Source organism: Tachyglossus aculeatus, chromosome 3 (assembly GCF_015852505.1).
Source record: "Tachyglossus aculeatus isolate mTacAcu1 chromosome 3, mTacAcu1.pri, whole genome shotgun sequence".
Lineage (NCBI taxonomy): Eukaryota > Metazoa > Chordata > Mammalia > Monotremata > Tachyglossidae > Tachyglossus > Tachyglossus aculeatus.
Window position 1 is genome coordinate 84,015,506 of NC_052068.1, and position 25,800 is coordinate 84,041,305.

Genomic DNA, 25,800 nt, shown 5'->3' on the forward strand with positions numbered 1-25,800 from the left:
TTTTTCTGGTAGTTATTAAGGGCTTACTATGTGATAAACATGTTCTAAACACTGGAGTACAAGTTAATCAGGTCAGACACAGTCTCTGTCCCATTTGGAGCTCACAGTATAAGCAGGAGGGAGAAGAGGTATTTAATTCCCATTTGACAGTTGAGAAAACAGACACTGATAAGTTAAGTGACTTGCTCAAAGTCACACAGCAAGCAAGTGGCATACACTGAATTAGAACCCAAATCCTTCCAACAACAAGGCCAGTGCTCGCTCTATCCACGAGGCCAGGCTGCTTTTCTAATTGAGTTGAAGAATCATCATGAAATGTAATTACATCCATTTAGAAATGGTCTAGTACTTACATGAAAGAGTTAGGTGCATAAAACATTTAAGAATTCAAAATTAGGTGGGTTTTTTTTGATATGAGGTTGGTCCATTTAACACTTCCTTATGCCTTGGTCAAAAATAAAAACCCATTCTCCTAGCAAAGATTTATCAGATGACTTGTGACAAACCGACTTTCAACACAGAGGCCAATTGTTCTAATGTTCTGCTATTACGGTGCTGAATGAAATTATTATACACGCCACTTTGATAACCTAAGGGAATGACAGAAACAACAAGATGGGGTCAATCCCCCAAAATGTAAATGTCTGGAAACTGCAACTTAAATAAACTAAAGAACATTTTCATCATATTCAAATCCAAGATTACCAAATGTATACATAAAACCAGTCAGAAAAATAATATAGGTCTTGTTAAAAAATAATTAACAATGTCAGTTTGCTGCCAAAGGATTCACTTCCCCTCTCAGTATCTTTCAGAAGGAAAACATTATCAGTTCATTCATGGACATTAGTTACTGGATTTCAAAGGGATGAAGGGAGGGATTTGCCTACCTGCTACTGTCACCTTAGCTGTTCGGCTGATGATCGATCCATAATCTCCTAGAGAAGCTTCACACTGGTAGAGGCCTTCATCTGGTTTATGGTGTCTGGAGTGGACTATGTTTTGTATATACAGCGAACCATTGGGCAGTTGCAGCTTTCTCTCATCCACGGCTAGGTTTAGAGGGGCACCGTCCTTCTTCCACTTAATGACAGGTACCACAAGATCAGATTCTGCTGTACAGTTCAGGAGTACGTTACCTCCACGCATGGTGACGGCATCTGAAGGTTCAGAGACGAACCGCAGGGATGTAAAACTTTTAACCTGGGAAGCTGGAAGAAAACAGAAGGAAATCTATGGTTTATTGATTCAAAACCCAAAGGATATTCACTCGCACTGAAGAAAAAATTAATTTAGTGTTTTCATAAAGATTCTCAAAAGGCACCTTGGATCCTTGGCAAGTAGTTCTATAACTAATGCAATTGAAAGCTTTGTGCTTAACCTGAAGAAAGAAAATACCCCCCCAGGATAAATATACTCAATGTTACTGGGTCATATAGAACATTTGGCAAAGATAAACAGAACATAAGGAAGGCATTAACCTTTAACAAGTCCAGATTTCTAGAGTTATCCAACACTCAGAGATTCAAGTAGAGAAAAATGATAATACTGGCTGAAACTCTCATTTAATCATTAAGAAGCCAGACAAACAGCATACTTGCTTCAGGGATATGGGCACCTACTGAGCCTTCCCTTAAGCATACCCTGGTGATTACAAAACTGTTTCTAAAAATTCAAAAAGGAGCATCCATCCAGGTACTATCTTTTTTTCTAAAAGAAATAAGTCTTTCATCTAATAAATTTGGTTCAGGTTAGAATTTGGGGCAAAGCTCACAAAGCTTAAATGAGTTTTTAAACTGGTGAGATGTATCCTGAGCCATAGAAGCTAATAAAACTAACTTACAGTGGTCAAACCCAGTAAATTATCAATTCGCAATTTTAATTTAAAAGTCCTTTCCGGAGCATAAACATTGTTGTTGGAGTGTTACCTCTTTTTTTCCCCCACAATGAACAAAATAGGGGAGGAGAAATCAAATCAGAAGAAGAAAATAAAGATTAGGAGACTTGACAAGATCTGGAGAATGGAGCTGACCCTTATATGTTTAAGCTGGTAAAAGTGATATTTTCAAGGGCTTGATTACTAGTAGCACATGGAATTTAGCAGCAGAGAACATTATAAAAGATGACCCCTAATGGATCTAAGGGACCTCAAGGGAATTCTGGTCCTAGTTTGCCCTCAGATGGGCTACATTGAAATAATCCAAGACACAGTGGGTTAATCCTGCTTGTAAAGATCTCCAGGGATTGATAATTCCTCCTGTAGTGCCTGATCATCCTTATAGTCAAAAAAATACTTGCTTACCTGAATCAAATTCTCTGCCTGCCATTCTAACCCCAATCTGACTGAACATATATGTTTTGTTATATATTCAGACCGGAGGCCACCTTTAATAATATAATAAAATTACCATTCAGTCCCCTTTTCCTAGCCTATTAGCCTAGCTCTTTTGGTTTTTCTGTAAAGAGACTGTAACTCTAAGTATTTTTGTTCCTCTACTCTGGTCCTTTTTCATGTCCATACTATCCCTTTAGCATTGTAACATCAGCTGCACCAGGAGCAGAATATCCCAGTGTTATGTTTAAATAAAACTGCTGGTCTTGCAACATCATTCAGCCCTAGGGCCCATGCCCACGTCATTTGCAAGGATGAAGGATGAAGGAATGGGCCTTCACTATTTTCACCACAATCTCTCTCTCCTATTACAATTGCTTCTGAGAAACAGTGTGGCTTAGTGGAAAGAGCACAGGCTTGGGAGTCAGAGGATGTGGGTTCTAATCCCATCTCCGCCACTTGTATGTTGTGTGACCTTGGGCAAGTAACTTCACTTCTCTGTGCCTCAGTTACCACATCTGCAAAATGGGGATTAAGACTGTGAGCCCCGCATGGGACAACCTGATTACCTTGGATCTACCTCAGTGCTTATAACAGTGCTTGGCACGTAGTAAGCACTTAACAAATACCATCATCATCAACAACAGAGGGAACAATGAATGGAGGTCACTTGTATTGTAGAAAATGCTCACTAGCACCCCAACAGCCTAGTTTTTTATGGTATTTGCTAAGTACTTAATATGTGCCAAGCACTGAACTAAGCCCTAGGATAGATACAAGCTAATCAAATTGGACACAGTCCCTGTCCCATATGGAGCTCCATGCCTTAATATTCATTTTACAGACAAGGTAGCTGAGGTACAGACAATTTAAGTGACTTGACCAAAGTCACACAGCAGACAAGTGGTGGAGTGGTGACTAGAACACAGATCCTGCTGAATCCAAGCCTGGGCTCTATTCACTAGGCCACTATGTTGAGGGCAGGGAATGTGTCTACCAACTCTATTTATTATATTCTCTCAAGCACTTAGTACAGTGCTCAGAACACAACAAGTACTCAAATATGACTGATGATGATGTTGATGAAAGCAGCAAAGCAGCTTAGAGAAGCAGCATGGCTCAGTGGAAAGAGCACGGGCTTTTGGAGTCAGAGGTCATGAATTCAAATCCTGCTCTGCTCTGCTTTGTGGCTTTGGACAAGTCACTTAACTTCTCTGTGCCTCAGTTACCTCATCTGTAAAATGGGGATTAAGACTGTGAGCCCCCAGTGGGACAACCTGATCCCCCTGTAACCTCTCCAGCACTTAGAACAGTGCTTTGCACATAGTAAGCATTTGATAAATGCCACCATTACTTATTATTATTATTATGAAAACAGCCCTCATCCTTAGCCCCATACCTCAGTTGTGGCACAGCAATACTAGAGTTGTTCCACAGTAGTAGTCCTTGTGGTGCATGCTTTGGGTCATGGAATTACTCTTCTGGTCCACTGCTGGGCCACAGACCATTCCCAGGAAAAATTCTTAAACCCAGGGGATAATCTGTATTACCGGGGGTAAACCTCCTCACCACCTCTTCCACATAAGCCCCTGAGAGGAAAGTTGGCAGCCAAGAGGGTATGGCCCCAGGATTAGCAGATGTTAGGGCTCTCCCAATGGAAGGAGAGTAATGTGGAGAAAGAGTGGAGTTGGTAAATGGTTTTTTTCCTGGGTTTCTTTCTACATCTCATTTTCTGTTGTGCCAGGAGCAGCTGTCTCATTGTATCTCCCTTATCCCTCTTTCATTCCTGGTGGTATTGGTGGTCAGTATTTATTAATGGAAAGATTACCAGCTGTGGCTCTCTCCTGATAATACACCACAGCATCACTATGACATGACACAAAGCTAACATGTTAATAAGAAATATGTCATTGCCTTAGCAGTTTATGAAGTATTCTGACCTCTAGGCCATTTTCTACCATGCTTGTGTATGGGCAACCTTTTCGTTCCTGTAACTGCGAAGCTCACTTTTGTTTTAACTTATTCTGATTCATTCAATAATGTTTATTAAGTGCTTACTGTATGCAGACCACTGTACTAAGCACTTAGGAAAGTACAATACAACAATAAACAGTAACAGTCCCTGCCCACCACAAGTCCACAGTCCAGAACGGGGAGACAGACATGAAATTACAGATATATACATGTGTTGTGGGACTGAGAGGTGGGGGAAGAGCAAAGGGAGCAAGTCAGAGTGACACAGAAAGGGGTGGGAGATGAGGAAATGTGGGACTTAGTCTAGAAAGGCCTCTTGGAACAGATGTGCCTTCAATAAGGCTTTGAAGATGGGGAGAATAATTGTCTGTCAGATTTGAGAAGGGAGAGAGTTTCAGGCCAGAGGCAGGAGGTGGACCGCGCCCGTGGTGAGACAGGCAACATCGAGGCACAGTGAGAAGGTTAGCACTAGATGGACAGAGCACTCTAAATATAACTCCATTGAATGCCATTTCATTCTTGTGTCCAAGATGTTAACTAACTTGCCCAGCTAAATAACATTTTAAAGGTAGGCAGGCCTTCTCATGCTATCATCCTTATCTTTGGTAAAGGGACTTTTACACAGGATGGGGTTGGTCTCTGTATGGCAATTCTAGCCAGGTGCCCTTCGGTGTAACAAAAGCAGGCTGCCAGGTAGCTATACACCCCCAAACAGAACTACAATTGTGTATGTTCCTAACTTTTTGATGAAAAGATCAATGGGACAACCACACTGAATCCATCTAGGTTGTGTCTGTATCTTTAGGTTGTCTCACTTTAAAACTGTGAATTAAATGTGTACAAGGAAAATCATAATGTTGTATTGTGCTCTCCCAACCCTTAGTACAGTGCTCTGCACAGGATGAGCGCTCAATACCACTGATTGATTTTGATTGATAACCCAATATAAAGAAATGGTAATAACCAAATTCTGAGGTCTTATAACTTTGTGATTCTTAACTGTAGGAGCACATGCTTTTTGGGTAAATAGCATAACAGGAATCAAATTGAACTTCACGCTCACGTGTTATTAAAAAGCATTTGCTTTTTTCTTCTTTCTTGGCATCATTTTTAAACAATGCCTTTGGGTTGGACATTTAATTTATGTTCCATAAAGCATAATACATATTAATGTAACTGTTCATGACAGTATGTTAACGAGCATGTGATATCACAAATAATCCATGTTTCCATATGAGGTTCCATAACCTCATTCCAGTGAGGTTATGGAGTTCCCAGTACTGCAAGAACATAACTTTCAGTTAAATAAAGATTATCATTCCTTTAATATAAGTACCTTGCAAGTTGAGTTATTCTTACTTGTAAAAACCACATTTAGTACATATAGCTTTGAAATAGTCTATCTCACTGCTTAACTGACTTTCATTAGTTCCGCCATGTGAGAAGGAAAATTCTTCTATATATTCTTTCAATTCTCTGAGGCTCCTAGGGAGAAGATCTATTGTTTTAAGGGATGGGATGGTATTTGCATGTTTTCCCTGGAGAAATGTGTGGGAAAGTCATGTATTCTGCTTACTAGGATGTCAGGCCTCATGTGCAAAGAAAAGGAGGAAAAAACCTGGTCCTTACCTTTTCTGATGTCCCATCCTTCATCTCTCTTTCTACCTTTGAGCAACAAAACTAACTACAACAAAAGCTAAAGTGTCAGATGGGATATGTCCTGGATAATTCCAAAGGTTTAAACTGGAGGAAAGACATTTTCCTAAAGCAGAGCAAGGAAAACTATGCTAATTACTGGAAACCAGCAGCATAGAAGCTCTCTACTATGATTGTGATTTTTGCAGGAACAACTAGTTGGCACAACTCCAAAAGGAGGACTTGAAAAATCAAAAGTTTTGTTTCAATTATTCAAACTGTGCAAAACACTATACAATTCATGTAGTGCTATTTAACTTGCATTTTTAAGTGAATTTTAGTGACTCCTAATTGAGAAGCTAATTTCATATTCACCAGTTCAATCTGATTGTTTGGGGGAAGTAACCAAAATTTTTTCTATGGTTTCTACCCTATCTGTCTCACAGAAACAGGAACTCTAATGGTCTTTTACTCAGGAGGAATAAAAACTAAAAAAGGCAATCCAAGTTTATATCTCCCATGAGACAAAAGAAAAAAACAGTCTGTAGAAGCCCACATGGACAAGAATATAACGTGATTCAAAATTGGAGGGCAGAGCTAGTATGGGCTTAAGTGAGTGTAAGTCATCATTTCCAATCACTGTCAACAAACTCTTCTTTAAAGGCTAACATTCAGAATTAGTAACATTTGACACTTTTTAAAGCCTAGGTAGTGAGGACATCTGTTCTGGCAGGTGAGATGAAGATAGACAGCAAACATCTTATTCTTTCACCTCATGACCTTTTGAATAATGGAAAAACAAGTGTACTTTAAAATAACAATAATAATTATGGTATTTGTTAAGCATTTACTATGTGCCAGGCACTGTATTAAGCCCTGGGGTGGATAAAAGCAAATCGGGTTGAACACAATCCCTGTCCCACTTGGTGTTCACAGTCTCAACCCACATTTTTCGGATGAGAAAACTGAGGCACAGAGAAGTAAAATGACTTTCCCGAAGTCAGACAGCAGATAAGTGGTGGAGCTGGAATTAGAACCCAGGGCCTTTCCATGCTCTACCCCTTAGGCCAGGCTGTTTCTCTCAACAAGAGTAAAAACAAGAGTAAAATTAAATTTACCAAGTGTGTGTTGCTATGGCTGAGTTTAATAATGAAATTGAAGGGTGACTAACCAGTAGGTTTAAGTGAATTGGGAGTCCTTGAGGTATTCTCTCTAAGATTTATTTACATGATGAAGACCTCAATACATCTGGATTTTTTTTCTGAGAGATAATAAAAAAAGATCTTTAATCTATTACTGTAACTCACCAGGAAGATCAAAAGATATGAAAATCCTTCCACCAGCAAGGGTCTCATGGTACTTGCTCACCTAATCATTTTAAATAATTTAAAGTACAGTCAGAGACCTGCTATTAGAATATATTGACGATATTTTTGAAAGTTATCTTATATCTAAGATTTTAGGCTACATTTAGTGAGAACAGTAATTTCTGATGGAGTTGGAAATCTCCATCCAAGCAAACATGTAAAACTTTAAGTTAATGAAATAAGCATTAAAAGGAAAGATATAAAAACTCTTTCAGAAACAAAGGAGTTCAAGGAATATTCAAAATGGGAAAGGTGAATCTATTTTTTAAAGGATTCAGCTGCATATTATACTCTCTCCCTCTAGAGTGTGAGCTCATTGTGACTACCAACTCTGTTGTACTGTATTCTCCCAAGCAGAGTGATCTGCACACAGTAAATACTTAATATCATTGATTGATTCAAGAGCTACACAGTTTTAGTCTGGGAAAGAGAGACAACATAACATACCTTTAAAATGTTATCTAGCTGGGCCAGTTAGTTAACATCTTGGAACACAAGAATGAAAAGACATTCAGTGGAGTTAGATTTAGAGTGCTCTGTCCATCTCATGCTAACACTGTGCCTTGATGTTGCCTGTCTCACCATGGACGCTTGGCCCACCTCCTGCCTCTGGACTGAAACTCTCTCCCTTCTCAAATCTGACAATTACTCTCCCCACCTTCAAAGCCTTATTGAAGGTGCATCTCCTCCAAAAGGCCTTCCCAAACTAAGCCCCACTTTTCCTCATCTCCCACTCCTTTCTGTGTCACTCTGACTTGCTCCCTTTGCTCTTCCCCCACCTCTCAGTCCCACAACACTTATGTATATGTCTGTAATATCATTTATTTGTACTGATGTCTGTCTCCCCATTCTGGATTGTGCGCTCGATGTGGGCAGGGACTGTCAACTGTTCATTGTTGTCTTGTACTTTCCTAAGCACTTAATACAGTACTCTGCACACGGTAAGCACTTAATAAATATGATTGAATGAATGAAAGAATCAGATTGTTAAAACAAAAGTGAGCTTCACAGTTACAGGAAGGAAAGGTTGCCCATACACAAGAATGGGTACTTTGTGATACTTAATTGTAGGTGCACATGCTTAGTAAACAGTACAGTGTATGTATAGAGTACATCCCTTTTTTTATTTCTAGACTGTGAGCCCATTGTTGGGTAGGAACGGTCTCTATATGTTGCCGGTTTGTACTTTCCAAGCGCTTAGTACAGTGCTCTGCACACAGTTAGTGCTCAATAAATATGATTGAATGAATGAATGAATATTTCCCTTGCCTCCATCTAAAGCAGGATTTTAAAAATCTTTTTTGTTTAGGAATTATATGGAAACAGATGACCTGGGTTCTGATCCTGCCTTTGCCACTTGCCTCTTGTGTGACCTTAGGCAAGTCACATAGCATCTCTGTACTAAGCACTTGGGAGAATAGAATACACCAGAGTTTGTAGACACATTTCCTGGCAAAACGAGCTTACAGTCTAGAGGGACCGGCATTAATATAAATAATTTACAGCACATAATTTACAGATATGCATATAAATGCTGTGGGGCCGAGGATGAGCAAATACCAATATCCAAAGGTTACAGATCCAAGTGCATCGATGATAAACAAGATAGAGGGAACCAGGGAAAAGGAGATGTGATGTTGATAAGGCTTTGAAAGTGGGGAAAGTGATGGAATGGGGTATATGGAAGGAGAGGGAGTTCCAGGCCAGAAGGAGTGTGTGGGAAAGGGGTAGGGAGCCAGACAGAAGAGATCAGAGGGAGTAGGAGGGAGAACAGGCTTGAATTCCCATTTTTCAGATGAAGAAAATGAGGCACAGGGAGTTAAGTGACTTGCTCAAGGTCACAGAGGAGACAAGTGTCAGAGCCGGGATTAGAATCCAAGTCCTCTGATTCCCAGGCCCCTGGTCTTTCCACTAGGCCATGTTGGTCTCTAAAGCCAAGGGTAAGGAGATCCTGTTTCATGTGGAAATAGATGGGCAACCACTTCAGGAGTGGGGAAATGGAGAAAAGGGGAGAGCTGAAATGACGCATGCAGGGTTGTGTATGCAGACAGACTAGATTTACCAGCCTTGCCAGATGTAATTTTGGAGGTGGAGCTTATGACTCTTGGTTTACTGCTCTGCTAGATAACATTTTTACAGCAGCAATTAGTACATAACAAATCTTCACCTTCAAGTATTTACCAAGGTACCTTCCAGCCTCCTCCCTGTCCATGCCAATCCATAATGGCAGGAGCCCTTCAGAAGCAATAGGAGAAATAGTCTGGATTCCCAGAGCTCCCATAGTGCTGCTTTTATGAGTTGAAACTCTAAAAATACTGCAGGAGTCAGGCCAGTGTTTGGAGAAGTCAGTAGGTGAAGCGGTGTCTCTCCAGGACTCTCTGCCACCTGTGGAAGCATTAAGCTCAAGGGAAACTGGTGGAGTGTGTACAAGTTGATTACATGGGCTAAAATTGCTCCAGAGAGAAGGGCTGTGACCCTTTGGGAAAACAGAGGGCCAAAAGTTGAATCATGGAAGATCCCTCCCTCCTCCATCCCTACCAGTGACCTAGACTTTATCCAAAGGAAGGGACAGTGACCCCCCCCCCCCCCCAGTCCCACCCATCAAACCAAAGGCCTAGGCTCAAGACAGAGAGAAGGGCTGCTGACCTCCCCAGAACCCACTCGGTGAGACAGAATACAAAATTGAGGCAAGGGAAGGGTTTCTGTCACCCCCACCATGCTCTTCCCACGTGGGGGAACTGGGATCTCCATGGAGAAAAGGCTCCCCCAGTTTCTCCACTTACAACGTAGGCCTAAAATCACACCAGAAAGAAGGCCCGCTTATCATCCCAGCACCCACTCAGCAAACCACGGACAAAAAAAAACTGAGAAAAGGGGAGGTCTCTGCCACCCCCGCCATATCCCTCCCCACACTGTGGGGCTCCTGGGATCGCCCCAGAGAGAATGGATCCCAAGTTCTCCAGCCCTTCCCCTCTTACCGGAGGCCTAAGATCGCGCCGGAGTGAAGGGTCATCAATGACCTCAACACCCAATGAGCAAGCCATGGGGCCAAAAAACTGAGGCAAGGGGAGGGTGGCGTGGGATCCCCCAAGCCCTTTCCCCCAAGATGGGTGGCCTGGGATCACCATAGAGGGAAGGGATAATAATAATAATAATAATAATGATGGCACTTCCTATGTGCAAAGCACTGTTCTAAGCACTGGGGAGGTTACAAGGTGATTAGGTAGTCCCACGGGAGGCTCACAGTCTTAATCCCCATTTTTACAGATGAGAGAAGTGAAGTGACTTGCCCAAAGTCACACAGCCAACAATTGGCGGAACCAGGATTTGAACCCATGACCTCTGACTGCAAAGCCTGTGCTCTCCCCTTCTGGACTATAAGCTTGTTTTAGCAGACACATTCTCTGCCCACTTCAGTTGTGCTGTGCTTTTCTAAGAGATTAGTACAGTGCTCTTCATATACTAAGCACTCAATAAGTACCCTTGATTGATTCATTGACTGGAGAGCATATTTACAGACTTTGCCAAAAACAACTATGACCTTGGAGATGACTTAATTGCCCCCTTGTTAAACCTAATTCCACAGTAGAACAGAGGGTTTTTGCTTTTGAGGAACATTATAATCATTCATTATGATTTTGAGAAGCAATGTACCATAATGGATAGAGTACAGGTCTGGAGTCAGAAGGATCTGGGTTTTAATCCCATGTCTGCTGTGTGACTTTGGGCAAGTCACTTAACTTCCCTAAACCTTAGTGACCTCATCCATAAAATGGGGATTATGATTGTAAATCCACATGGGATATGGACTGTGTTCAACCTGATTGAGACTGTGAGTCCCACATAGGACAGAAACTGTGTATCGCCCAATTTCTTCTATCCACCCCAGTACACAGTAAGGGCACATAGTAAGGCTTAACAAATGTCATAAGTATCATTATTATTATCATTATTATTACTATTAATAATAATAGTAGTAATAATAAATGCTATTAAAACACTCAAAAAGGGCATAAGAACAGAAAATATTGGCCTCCACAGCCCTCCCCCAACACTGCATAGGACAAGAGTATGAGAACTCATCTTATAGGGATCCCTTGCAAATTGGTTGATGGTGGTGAGAGAAAGTGTCCATCCCACCTATTTAAAAGCACAGGATGATGAGTTCGGAGGTCTTCTGTTGGGTCCCCATTATTCTGCTCCAACTGCTTAAAGAGCCCCTTTGCTGGGGAGGAGGAAATGGTAGCACAAACAGCTACTGACCTGGCATTGATTCTCAATGGTAGCATAAACAGCTACTGACCTGGCATTGATTCTTCTTTTGGTTTGAAGGTAACTCCAAAAAGACCATGAGTGCCTGCCTCCTTATTAATTACTAGGAAATGACATAAGAACCGGTGCTCTCCAAAGCTAACTGAAAAGGACAGCATTTCCATGACAGTGACTTTCCTGACTCTGCCCTGTTCCTGACTTGGCTATTCCTACTTTCCTTCAGCCTCCCCATAAATATAACAGTGAGACTCTGATCACGGAGAGAGAAGATGTATGTTTGAAATGGAAAGATGGGTTGTATAGAGTTCTCAGAAGCCTCAAGTCAAAGGGCCTTGTTTCAACTATTTTGGACTATTTTGAACCATCAACATTGGGAGCATTTTAGGGATCTGAAGCTTTAAGCTCAAGATAGTGGAAACCCACACACTTTCCTGAATGACTTCTAATTCCAATGGTAAGAAAACTGATAAGAGCCCAACTAAACACTATTCTTGTCCCTTGCTACTCCAGAAACTGTCATTATACCACAGGATGATTTATTATTTGATATAAGTTGAAACTTAATGGGATCTTTCAACTCTACAGGTAACACTAGAGTCACCTTCGGGTTATTATTTACTCTAGGCCAGACATAAAATTAACATTGAAAAGATAAACTTTGATGTGGCTCTTAATTTCCCCCAGCTTTGAGTCCTTCCCATCCTGTCCTGGGTTTGTCAAATCCCGTCTCGCAATCTTTTCTTAATGTTCTACATCAGTTACTCCAACTATAGATGATAAAGTGGTTTTACATTCATGGTGCATTGAATAAGGACATTCCTGGTGAGGGAGGGGGAATCCCTTAACATAAGGAAATAATGGGTCAGGATTTAAAATTGTCTATACCTAGAAATTTGCTCATTCACTCCAGAGTCCATAACAAAATGACTGGAAAACACTTGTTCCACAAGTCAAAAGAAGAAATATGAAAGGCTTATAGGACCAAAAGCTATGTTATACTTCCGTTGACTAACAAGATGGGACTCCAGTATGGGATCAGGGGATCTCATTTCAATGTGTTCAAAGTTCAGGGAACATTTATTAAAAGGATGCCACCTTTTAAACTGGCTTCTAACTGTGTGATTTGCTCACTACAGCCTGCTGAAAATGAGCACAAACAATTATTCTGCTCCTGAAGATGGTCATTTTGATGCACATTTAACCAGCATTGTCATTTAGTGTGTGGCTTAGTGGAAGTCCCAGGCTTGGGAGTCAGAGGTCATCGGTTCTAATCACGATTCCGACAGATCAGCTGTGTGACTTTGGGTAAGTCACTTTGCTTCTCTGTGCCTCAGTTACCTCATCTGTAAAATGGGGATCAAGACTGTGAGCCCCAAGTGGGACAACCTGATAACCTTGTATCTGACCCAGCGCTTAGAACAGTGCTTGGCACAGAGTAAGCGCTTAACAAATAACATCATTATTATTTAGTGCCAGACTCTTTTTGTAGTTCTAGCCCTATGAAACCAACATACCAGGACATAACTAGTTCCCTTCCTTTTTCTCATACCACAGTTGTCCATATTAATGTCTATTCATATTCATATTAATGTCTGCCTTCCCCTCTAGACTATATGCTCACTGTGGACAGAGAATATATCTACCAACTCCGTTATACTGTACTCTCCTAAGTGCTTAGTACAGTGCTCTACATGCAGTAAGTGCTCAATAAATATGATGGATTGATTCATTTTTTCCTTGCTTACCCCTCACACACACAACCAACATCACAAGTAAACTTCAGGAGTGGTGTTCTGAGCTAGCGGGTGGGGTTGGACACAGTCCCTGTCCCAAACTGAGGCTCACAGTCATAATCCCCATTTTAAAGATGAGGTAACTGTGGCACAGAGAAGTGATATGACTTGCTCAAAGTCCCACAGCAGACAAGTGGCAGAGCCAGGATTAGAACCCAGGTCCTTCTGGTTCCCTGGTCCATGCTCTAGCCACTAGGCCATGCTGCTTAGGTTCATTCCCAAATCTCCAGAAATGCTCTGGGCCTGCAGCTTCTCAACAGGGTAATGTGCACAGTTGCATCATCAATTAACAATGAAACTGACTGAAAGGCTTTTCATTTTTCACCTTCAATTCTGATGTCAGAACCCTTTGTACCCAATTACTGGTTAGGTATGCCCACGAAAAACACAATTTTTATTGACTCTACTTGAAGTGATATAAATCTGTTGTCCCACCACATTCCTACAGGAATCAAACTAATGATCCATCACATCAAAGTGATGAAGAATCCAAACAGGTATTCTCTCTACATCTATTCTAGTCTGTTCAAAATGAATTGAGACTGCTCTCACTGCAGTACACTGGGCAGATAATGCATTGTGAAGTTTAAGGAATTCATCACTAGAAATTGTGATAGCAACCTATAATATACAGCTAGTTATATAATTCCCTTGAATATCACACAAATATTACAGATACTGGTGCTCTCTCTTTCCCAGTCTAAGGGCTTTTTCTTGGCAACATTTTCAGTTGCAGTTTATAACCATTAGTCCATGAAGTCTGAAACTCACTTGGGACAGTTAAAGATAATTTCTAGAAAAGACACCATGCTCATTCCTAGGATCCAAAGAATGATAGTTATTGAGTGCTTACTGTGTGCAGAGCACTGTCGTAAATGCTTGGGAGAGTACAATAGAGTTGACAGACACCATAAAGGACTAAAGGAATTTCAATCTAAGGGATATAATTCATCTCTAAGTTTGGGGAAATAAAGTATTTCATGCATCAATCATATGAGATTACATTTATCCCAACATTAAAATCGAATTTAATTTAATAATGATGTAAATTATGTAAATTTGAATCATAGGATTGAGAGTTGCAAACACTATCTTCCAAAGAGAGGCTTTAGTAGTTAATAGCTATTACATGAATGCTTTACCAAATGTGAGACAGATTCCATTATGTTGAAAGGACCCATTTTAATCACTCTTGGATCAGTTTATCAGAAAATAGGAAGAAAGAGTTATAATTCCTGAAAAGTGCCGAAGAGGAACAACCAAACTCATTATCTATAAGAAAGAGAGAATCTAATATTGCCCTTAAAAGATAAATGATTACATCTTACAGAGGTCATTCAGGCAACAAAAGTGTCTTTGTCTAGGTTGAGTATTAAGATTCATCTGAGCAGAAGTATTCATCTTTGGGAAAATCTTATTAGAAATTTGAAGGATTAATTCCATGGAGATCTGGCAACCTCTGAGACATCCTTAAAAGCCAATGTTAAAAACTATGCAACACTGAGGTAGTGATACAAAAGAAGAAGTGGTAGCTTAGACTGAGAGATACTCATAACAGATTTCCCCAAGGGGAGGTCAAACAATGATTTTCATTAAAAGGCTGACATTCATCTTGTTTTGAGAGATACAATGCCTCATAATGGCAAAACTGATACTGTCCTGCTCTCAAGCATCATCAAGGTAATAAATTCACCCACAAGTATATGAAAAATGCCAACTTTTTAAGGGAGAATTGTTGACCTGTTAGGCCACTTTGAACTTCAGTGTCTCACATGATATCCTTTGAGAAGTCTTTATTTAGATGGTGGATTTGGTTTTGGAGGGGTGATTCACTCATTCAATCATATTTACTGAGCACTTACTGTGTGCAGAGCACTGAACTAAGCGCTTAAATGCTGTGTGTGTGTGTGTGTGTGTGTGTGTGTGTGTGTGTGTGTATAAATGTGGTGCTCCAACTTTCTCCAGGAAACCAAAAGCCCCAAACAGAATACCAGAAAAGAGACTTTTCTTCAGTTTCCCTATTAAAGACATAAATCTGAGACTGCAAACATTGTCATCTAAAATGCCCCTCTTCCAGAAAAGAAACCCCACTGTCCCTCTGCTTGTTCCTGCCAATGACCTGACAAAAGAAAAAAAAAATGTTCCTGGACCTGCTGAACCCAAGAAGCTTAACAGCCAAACTCTGACTACACTGGGACAGCTCTTTGGGGAAGTTTAGAAAATCGATTGTGGACTTATAATCATTTCATTCTTCAAGTTAGGTTTTATGAACCATTGAATCAGGAGTCTGGAAATTTAAGTCTACCTACTGGCACCAAACAGACTATGCTTAGTCTGAAGTAGCCTAATTGCCTAGGAGAACAATGATTCCCAAAAGACTGGCTGCGGCTTTGATCGTTGAACACACAGCAGCTTATCCACGCCAAGAAGCTGCACTTTCTTGTTTCTGTAGGAAAATTATAGTGTGTCTCAGAAAGGAGACCCAAAAGGCCTGTGAATAATGGCCATAACTTGGGGGGTTTTGCTTGGTGCCTCAAGCCTCTCTAGAGCCTCACTTAACTTGGCATCCCATTGTAACCTTTCACTGGATACCCAGCAGTTGCTGAGAAGGCAATTCTGGATGCTCACCACGCTGTGGTTGAATGACTTCATCTCTTTGTTTTATAAACGGTGTTCAGTGCTCAGCACTTAAGAAGGCAATCAAAATGTTGGGTGGCTTTGAGTCACTGGCAAGATGAGCCAACTAGAATGAAATAAAGTAGCAAGGGACTCAGGCTGGGGTGTCAAAATGCCTGGGAAAACTAAAATCTGGAGGACAAAGCATTACCAGGGACAGACTCTTGTCCTCCTCAGAGAACAGGAACCTCTTTTCACAACTGTCCTATTTTAGTGCTCTCTCAGAGTTAACCTTTTCATCAAAATGACAGTTTGCAATGATCCCCAGGAACAGTGAGTGGAGCTAGATGTGCTTAGCCTTGAATTCCAATGAGGAATTCAATGAACCCCAATTCATCTTCAGATACGGAGGACGGAGTTCTGGAGAAAAGAATGATCCTGGCCTGGAGGCTGGGCAACCGTACAAATTCTCCTGCAGAGTTTGCTCATAAAGACACCATCAAAAAGAGTCAACTGGGTTCCCTGCTGTGGGCTCCCACCTCAGCCTTGCTCTGCTGCCTGACCACTTAAGCATGTATGTATACTATAGTTATCTTAAGGGCAGTAGGGATCTTCTGAAAACCTAATCTTTCACCAAACAAAGCAGCAATATTGTTTCAATGAGCTTTAGGCAAGCAGCTTATCCTTTTAGACTTAGAACATTGCTTTGCACATAGTAAGTACTTAATAAATGTCATTATTATTATTTAGACATCCTTTACTGAATATGTTTCATTCTCCCCACCTTCAAAGCCTTATTGAAAGCACTTCTTCTCCAATAGACCTTCCCTAAGGCCTCATTTCCTCTTCTCTCACTTCCTTCAGTGATGCCTGGACTTGCTCCTCTTATTCACTCCTTCCTTATGCCTACAGCACTTATGTACATATCTGTAATTCATTTATTTATAATAATGTCTGTCTCTCTCTCTAAACTGTAAAATCACTGTGGGCAGGGAGTTTGTAAACCAACTCTGTAATTTTTCTTTCCCAAATGCTGCATAGAGTGCTCTGCACTTACTAAGCGCTCAAATATGTTTGATGGATTGACTGATATGTTGCTTTCCAGTGAAGAAGAAGAGGTGAGATTCTACCCTGAATTCTCCGGAGTCCCCAGAAACTTCCTGGGGACTGCAGGAAGTCCCAGCTCTGCCAATTGTCAGCTGTGTGACTTTGGGCAAGTCACTCAACTTCTCTGTGCCTCAGTTACCTCATCTGTAAAATGGGGATTAAGACTGTGAGCCCCCTGTGGGACAACCTGATCACCTTGTAACCTCCCCAGCACTTAGAACAGTGCTTTGCACATAGTAAGTGCTTAATAAATGCCATTATTATTACTATTATTATAGCTCAGCTGTAGAAACCCAGCTCTATTTTGAGCAGTGCTGAGTTCCAGGGAACTCCTGTGGTTCCAGGGGTAAAGGGCAGTATGTGTGACTCAAGGCCCAAGGAAGACTCAAGGCTTCCCAAACTGAGCTGGTGGGCTTTCTGCTAATTTCTCTATTGGCTTTGGGGCACTCCAGAATGATGAGGCTAGGATCCCTCTGTCATCTTCCATCATCATTATCTTCTTATAACCTTTATCACCATCATCATCAATATCTTTGTTCCTCTCACTAATAATAATAATGGTATTTGTTGAGCACTTATTAACAAATGTGTCACGCACTGTGCTTACTATGTGCTTGCCACTGTACTAAGTGCTGGGGAGGATACAAGCAAATAGTGTTGGACACAGTCCCTTTCCTATGTGGGACTCACAGTCTCAATCCCCTTTTTACAGATGAGGTAACTTTAGCCCAGAGAAGTGAATGACTTGCCCAAGTCATACAGCAGACAAGTGGCAGAGTGGGGATTAGAACCCATGCCCTTCTGACTCCTGGGCCTGTGCTCTATCCTTTACACCATGGATAAGCTCCCCTCACTACATGATTAAGAACCTGAATTTGCTCTATTATTAAGATTATTCAAATGTCAAATATTATATTTGCAATCTAGCATCTTGTAGCTACAGAACTTAAACCTCTGGTTAAAGATAAACTCTCACAACACCTCATGGGTGGTGTCTGAGACATTAACACCATTTTGTGGAAGGAAACAATGGAGATGCAACAAAGTGAACTAAGTGACTGCAAAGCCTCATAGAGAGTTAGAATGTGCCCAGGCAATTATCCATATAATTCTACCCAAAGTCACACTATTATTTATTTTTTTTTAAAAAAGGAATTTGGGCATCAACTACCTGGTACTGGTCATCCACACTAATCAAATTCTGATCCATAATCAATCCATCAATGATATTTTTAAGTGTTTACTCAATTCAAGGTGCTGTACTAAGTGCTTGGGAGTACAACAAAGTAGCGGTAATTCCTTCCCTCATGGAGCTTAATCAATCGGTCAATCAATCAACTGTGTTTGTATGAGCACTTAGAGTGTGTAGAGCACTGTACTAAGCACTTAGGAGGGTACGACAACACCAGATATATTCCCGGGCCACAACGAGATTACAGTTTAGAAGGGGAGACAGACATCTATATATATATATATATATATATATATATATATATATATATATATATATAAATGAAACAGATATGCATGTAAATGCTGTGGGGATGTGGGGAGGGAGGGGTGGAATAAAGGGAGCAAGTCAGGATGACACAGAAGGGCGTGGTAAGAGAGAAAATGAGGGCTTAGTCCATTAATCCCTTTAGTTTAACATCTAGCAGGAAAGGCTAATTAAAATAAGTTGCAGGTAGAGGAAGCAACCAAACGTAAATATATGCAGAGAAGTGCTGAGGATGGACCCTAAGTGCTCAGGGTGTATAGATTTAAGTGCATGGGTGAATATTGGACGGAAAGATGAGAGATTACTCAAGGGAGGCTTCCAGGAGGAGATATAATTTTAGTAGGGCTCTGAAGTTGGGGAAGAGTAGCAGCCTGTCGGTTGTGATAATTGATTGACTCAATTTACCCACCACAATGGAGACAGACAGTTCGCAGACTTACTCTCCCTCAGGTCTGAATTCAGTTCTTTTAGAAATGTACTTTCTTCCTTTCCTATTGTAAAGACCTGAAAGATAATAATATCCACCATATAATGGCAGGTGCATTTTTACTGACAATAGATGAAATCAATACTCAAGTCATATGTGTGTCATACTCACTGGAAGTGGAAATAGCACCTTAGATTGGATACAGTTGGGCAAACTTTGTTCTTTATCACAAATGGAGAAATCAAAAGTTGGATGTCAGAGGGGGAGACTATCGGGTCTTTTCTACTGGAGCAGCACAGCACAGGGATTATGAAGACATGTGTTTGTTACAAGCTGTAAACTTGTAGGCTGCCATATTTTACAACTCCTGCTGCTGTGAGCACTGCTGAAGTCCTCTTCTGCTATTTTCATAACATTCTTGAGTAAGCTGCTATCTCTGCTTTTTTTAAAATACTTGAATGTATCTGATCTTTAGCATATTCCTTTTGAAGTTCCTCCAATACAAAAGTCAAACCCAGTAAAACTTAATGACCTTTATCAGCCTGCCTGGACAGTGATATGGGAATTGCACAAGTCTGTAATGTACCTAAGAACAAACTACAGGTCTTGAGAAAGATAGTGGTATTAGTTCTCCAATTTTCTGGAAACATTCCTGATGGAATTCATGCAGAAAATCTACATGAAAATTGGAAAAATGCACCTGGTCAGCCACATTTACTGAGCACTTACTACATCCAGAGCACTGTAATAAGTGTTTGGCAGAGTGAAATACAACAGAGCAACTGCCCAGCATAACAAGTTCACAGTCGGTTTATATTTAAAATAATGCATGGGTCTCCATCTCAAATATACGTCTTGCCCAACATCCTCCTTTCTGAGCACTTGGGTTAGATTATTCAGTGGCTCCTTCACCAACTTCCCTCTCTCTTTTTTCTGCTTTTGAGTGTCCTGTTTCACTCTTTACTTCCCTACTATTTTAATGGAAACTGCACTGCTTTTCTGTTTTCCGTTGTCCTTCATCATCATCAGTCGCATTTATTGAGCGCTTACTGTGTGCAGAGCACTGTACTAAGCACTTGGGAAGTACAAATTGGCAACATATAGAGACAGTCCCTACCCAACAGTGGGCTCACAGTTGTTGTCCTTATATTACTATCATTCCCCACTCATTCCCAAAGCAAGGTAGTCCAAGGTGATTATCACTGGAACACATAGAAAATTCTCTTGCACATGCAAGCATAAATATATGCAAGTTTGTTTTCTCAGTGTTCTAAATACAATTCTCATTTCACTTGCCTCAAAGGATAGATAATGGAAACTAGAGTGGAAACTGGAGAGACTCCTCATCACGTTGTACTGGGTGAGGGGTGTGGGAGGGATGCAATTCACTGCTAATCTCTCTACTCTAGTCCCAATAATTTTCCGTCTCACGCTGAACTAGCTCCAGCAATGGCATCATCCATGAATTATACCTCACCCTCACATGGCTTAGTGCTTGAAGCATGGGACTGGGAGTCAGAAGGACCTGGGTTCTAATCCTGCCACTTGTCTGCTGTGTGACCTTGGGCAAGACACTCAACTTCTCTGTGCCTCAGTTACCTCATCTGCAAAATGGGGATAAGAGTGTGAGCCCCATGTGGGACAGGGATAATGTGAAACCTGATTATCTTGTATTTACTGTACCATTATTACCTCCCAGAGACTCTTTGGTACAAGGGGATCATTTGAAAAGCTCTATAGAGGTCTAGAGGTACAGGGAGGAATAGGGTTTGGAAAGGAAGGTCAACCTAGTGTGGATACATGCACATTATGTGGATTAAATTAATCTGTTTTCTCTGTGCCAAGGAGGGTGTGCAACAACCTAATAATAATGATGGTATTTGTTAAGCGCTTACTATGTGCAAAGCACTGGGGGGATACAAGATGATCAGGTTGCCCCACGTGGGGCTCACAGTCTTAATCCCCATTTTACAGATGAGGTAACTGAGGCACAGATAAGTTAAATGACTTGCCCAAAAGTCACACAGCTGACAATTGGCAGAGCCAGGATTTGAACCCATGGAGTCTGACTCCAAATCCCGGGCTCTTTCCACTGAGCCACACTGCTTCACACAAGGTTTTCCCTCTCCCCACAGCATGAGGAGAAACATCAAATCCCCTGGCAAGATATAAGTCTTTTCACCTAGTTAGGGAATGTAGCACTTATCTTCTGAAATCAACCAGAGGGAAACCGAGGATGAAAAAATATGCTACTTCACTTCCATTGGGCCTACTGCCTCATTTTCATTAAGTCCAAGAGAATGGGCCAGGGCTTCTTTTCACAGAAGATGGACCAAAGAGGGCACACTGAAGCGTAACGTGAACCAGTGGAGCATAGTTGACAACAACTGAAGAGTGACAGCTGCAGACAGGCCTGGCTGGTTCACAGCCATCAAAAAGAGGTGCATCCTTTCAAACGAGTGCATCACGCCGTCGGCGAAAGCTAGAAGGTAACAGCAACAGATCCTGCCGGCGGCGGCTGCCGTCTGCCCAAATGAGACTCGCTAGGGAGCCTTGGGGAAAGGAGCGGCAGGTCGCCCACCCCAGTCTTTTCGGTTGCCCACCGTAAGTTAACAGTGTCAGCTTCAAAAGTGAAGGGCAATGGAATAATGAGGCATACGTGTCGGCAAGCAGACTGGATGACCTGTTCTGTTGCATCCAGTGACTCACGATAATTCATTCATTTGTCATTTATAGAGTCCTTTCAGTTAGCCTTTTCTATGTTTAGGGCAGACTGCATTCCACTAGAAACTGCAAATCCATTTTTACCAGCCCCTATGGGGGCATTCAGGATTGTTTTATTCCTGATTGCACTAAGCAAAGTGTTTATGCCAGGCAGAGAGCAACTATCATTTCACTTCCTTTTAAAAAGAGACAGGAACTCTGGAGTTACCTACGGAGACAAGACCCTGACAGAAAGATCCAGCAGATGCACAAAGGATGAACCAGTGATCCAAGATTTGAGGTGTTCTTTCATTCATTCATTCAATTGTATTTATTGAGTGTTTACTGTATGCAGAGCACTGTACTAAGCGCTTGGGAAGTACAAGTCGGCAACATATGGTGAAGGTCCCTACCCAACAACGGGCTCACAGTCTAGAAGGGGGAGACAGACAACAAAACAAAATGTGTAGACAGGTGATAATGATGGCATTTGTTAAGCGCTTACTATGTGCAAAGCACTGTTCTAAGTGCTGAGGGGGATACATGGTGATCAGGAAGTCCCACGAGGGGCTCACAGTTTTAATCCCCATTTTACAGATGAGGTAACTGAGGCCCAGAGAAGTTAGGTGACTTGCCCAAAGTCACACAGCTGACAATTGGCAGAGGCAGGATTTGAACCCATGACCTCTGACTCCAAAGCCCGTGCTCTTTCCACTGAGCCATGCTGCTTTCCAGGTTTCAAATTTAAATTTCAAGGCAAGCAACATGCTTCAGATGGATGAAAGAAGCGGAAACGCAAGGCTATACACGTACATACGCAAAGACACTTCATGTGATTTCACCATTAAAACACACACACACACACACACACACACACACACACACACACATATATATATATATATATATATGTATATATATATATATGAAAGAACCTGGGAAGGACTCTAACTACCTGTGATTTTTCCCACCTACTAAAGCCAGCTTTATAGAGTAGCCCTCTTGTTTCAGTCCTAGAGTGAAATAGCTCACAGAGACAAAAACAAATCTAAAGCATTTTTCTTTTATTCCTTAGCGCACTACCTCATTCTTCAGAGGCCATTTAGTAATGCAATAAATTAATTTGTACTTCGGAGTGAACTCTCTAATCCTTTTTGTTCTTTTCCCTCCCAATCAAACACATACTCCCAAATTTGCATACATTAACATAATGAAACATTAATTACATAGTGTCTTGGATAGAACAAGCATAGTGCTTCAATCAATCTCAATAACTCGCATCAGGAAGGTGAAAAACACTGCCCAGCGTTATCAGGACAACATAATAGACACAAACACAATCACAGTGCCTGTTGTGGGTGTGATTTATAACCGGCAACTGAAAACAAAAAGCAGAAAATTACGAAGAGGCTAATCAATATAAATTATCTTAATGATACATGGACAATTTTTATTCCTTTGTTGGTAGCATCTTCAGAGTCTAGTGGTTTGCTTGCTCAAGAGATAGGGATAGTTTAGAAATCCAGCGGGGGCTGTGTGTGGCATAATCCCTGTGTGCAGAGTTTTGATGAGTGGTACTAATGAGAAAACTTCATCAGAGCTAGAGATGCAACAGAATGCACAAAAGCAAGCCTGGGAGTCCGATGATCTCAGTTCTAGGTCCTGCTCTGCCACTGACATGCTGTATGATCTTGTACACGTCTTAAACTGTCTGTGATACAGTGTCTCCTTCAGTAAAATAGGTCTAATGCCCATTCTCAGCTAAATGATATTTGTTTACCTAGTCAAATATATCCTCTAGACTTTAAGCTCACTGTGGGCAGGGAACGTGGCTATCAACTCTGTTGTATTGTACTCTTCCAAGCACTTGGTACAGTGCTCTACCCTCAGTGAGCGCCCAAATAAACAGATAACAGAGGAGTGCTCAAATAGTTATATGTAAAAGAATATATACAAAAGTAACACACAAAGAAGTGACTGCAGAAGTGCTTCATTCATTCATTCATTCATTCATTCAATTGTAGTTATTGAGCGCTTACTGTGTGCAGAGCACCGTACTAAGCACTTGGGAAGTACAAGTCAGCAACATATGGAGACGGTCGCTACCCAACAACGGGCTCACAGTGTAGAAGGGGGAGACAGACAACAAATCAAAACATGTAGACAGGTGTCAAAACTGTCAGAATAAACAGAATTATAGCTATATGCACATCATCAATAAAATAGAGTAGTAAATATGTATAAGTAAAATAAATAGAGTAATAAATATGTACAAATATACACAAGTGCTGTGGGGAGGGGAAGGAGGTAGGGCGGGGGGCGATGGGGAGGGGAGGAGGAGGGGAAAAAGGGGGCTGAGTCTGGGAAGGCCTCCTGGAGGTGGTGAGTTCTCAGTAGGGCTTTAAAGGGAGGAAGAGCTAGTTTGGAGGATGTGTGGAGGGAGGGATTCCAGGCCAGATCCACAGCATGTATGCACATATGTGTAATTAATTCATTTATATTAATATCTGTCTCCCCCTCTAAACTCTAAGCTCACTGTGGGCAGGGAATGTGTCTGTGATACTGTTGTGTTGTATACTCCCAAGTGCTTAGTACAATGTTTTACACTCAGTAAACAGTCAATAAATAGGATGTGACCTGGAGTGAAATACAATTTATTGGGGAAGCCTCCTGGAGGAGGCAAGATTTCAGAAGGGTTTTGAAGATAGGAAGAGTTGTGATCTAGCAGACTTATAGGAGGTACAGGCAGGAAGTAGGGTGTGAGGAAGGGATCACCTGTAAGTGATTTAAGAATGAGGTAGAAGTCTGAATTGTATTTTCCAAGCACTTCAATACGACAATGAATGGAAGTCAATGATGAATTTGGGAGAAATACACACATTTTGTTTGAAAGGAAGTCAGGAATTCCAGAGCCATCTTTGGATTTAGATACAAAATACTTGTCAGAAACCATCACCAGAAGCTCAAAATCTCAGCTCCACTCTCTGCCTATTAAGTGACTTTGGGAAAGTCCCTTAATTTAGCTGTGTCTCAGTTTCCCCACTTGTGAAAAGGTGATTAAACACCTGTTATCCTTCCCTCCTAGCCTGTGAGCCTGAGGTGGGATAGGGACTGTGTCTGATCTCTGTATATGGTATCAATACAAGCATTTAGTATAGTGCTTGGCACAGAGTAAGTGCTTAATACCACAATTATTATTTTGAAAAACTGATCCCCACTGCATATTTTTAAAGCAGCTTCCAAAGCCAAATATAATAAAAACATATGCTTAAAGTTCTGACCCAATGATAATCTAGGTTTTAAGTAATAGTACTAATGATAATAATAATAATAGCAGGCCCCTCTCTAGACTGTAACCCTTGTTGTGGGCAAAAAGTGTGTCTGTCAACTCTGTCACATTGTACTCTCCAAACTCCCAGTAAAGTGCTCTGCACACAGTAAGTGCTCAATAAAAATAATTAATTGTTTGTTTGATTGGCATTTTAACAGCTCAGTCTGTGCCAAGGCCCTATTAGTGCTAGGATTAATCAGGGCAGATTCAGCCCCTGTCACTCATAAGGATAATAGCCTGAGTAGGAAAGAGAACATGCTCTGAGTCCCCATTTTCAGACAAAGAGAAGCCAAGTGACTTGTCCAGTGTTACACAGGAGGCACATGTTTTCTAATTCACAGCTCTAAGTAACCAGTAGCATTTATGTTCACGTTCGCCCGTGCACATCCAGCCATTTCTTTGTAGATACACAACTTGTCCCGACTTCCAAGGCTTCTCTGTTAATTTGACCGTTACCTAATACTTCCCACTTAATATGATGCGACAATTCTACCACACCACCCTTCACTCGGAGCCAAGGGAAACTGTCAAAGAGCAGCCACCGATAATCACACAGCCCCAACCTCTCATTTAAACCTTTTCCTAGCAGATATTTTAACCTATGTGCTCCTGGAATTGCTCATGTAAGTATGAATTAAAAGGTCTAAGTTTAACACCAATCTTTTAAGTTAAAATTCTTATCATCAAGAGACCTGGCTACCTGGTCCGGCCAATAAGCATGTCATGGAGCATTACGGTGTCCTGT

At 41.2% G+C, this 25,800-nt stretch overlaps 1 protein-coding gene across 1 annotated transcript in view; it reads right to left on the reverse strand.

Moving 5' to 3' along the window:
* The window catches only part of DCC (DCC netrin 1 receptor), a 1,045,544-nt gene that overhangs the window by 652,954 nt on the left and 366,790 nt on the right, over positions 1 to 25,800 (reverse strand). Inside the window, exon 2 of the mRNA XM_038743415.1 lies at positions 891 to 1,211. Within this exon, the coding sequence (XP_038599343.1) occupies positions 891 to 1,211 (321 nt within the window). The remainder of the gene's footprint in view (positions 1 to 890; positions 1,212 to 25,800) is intronic.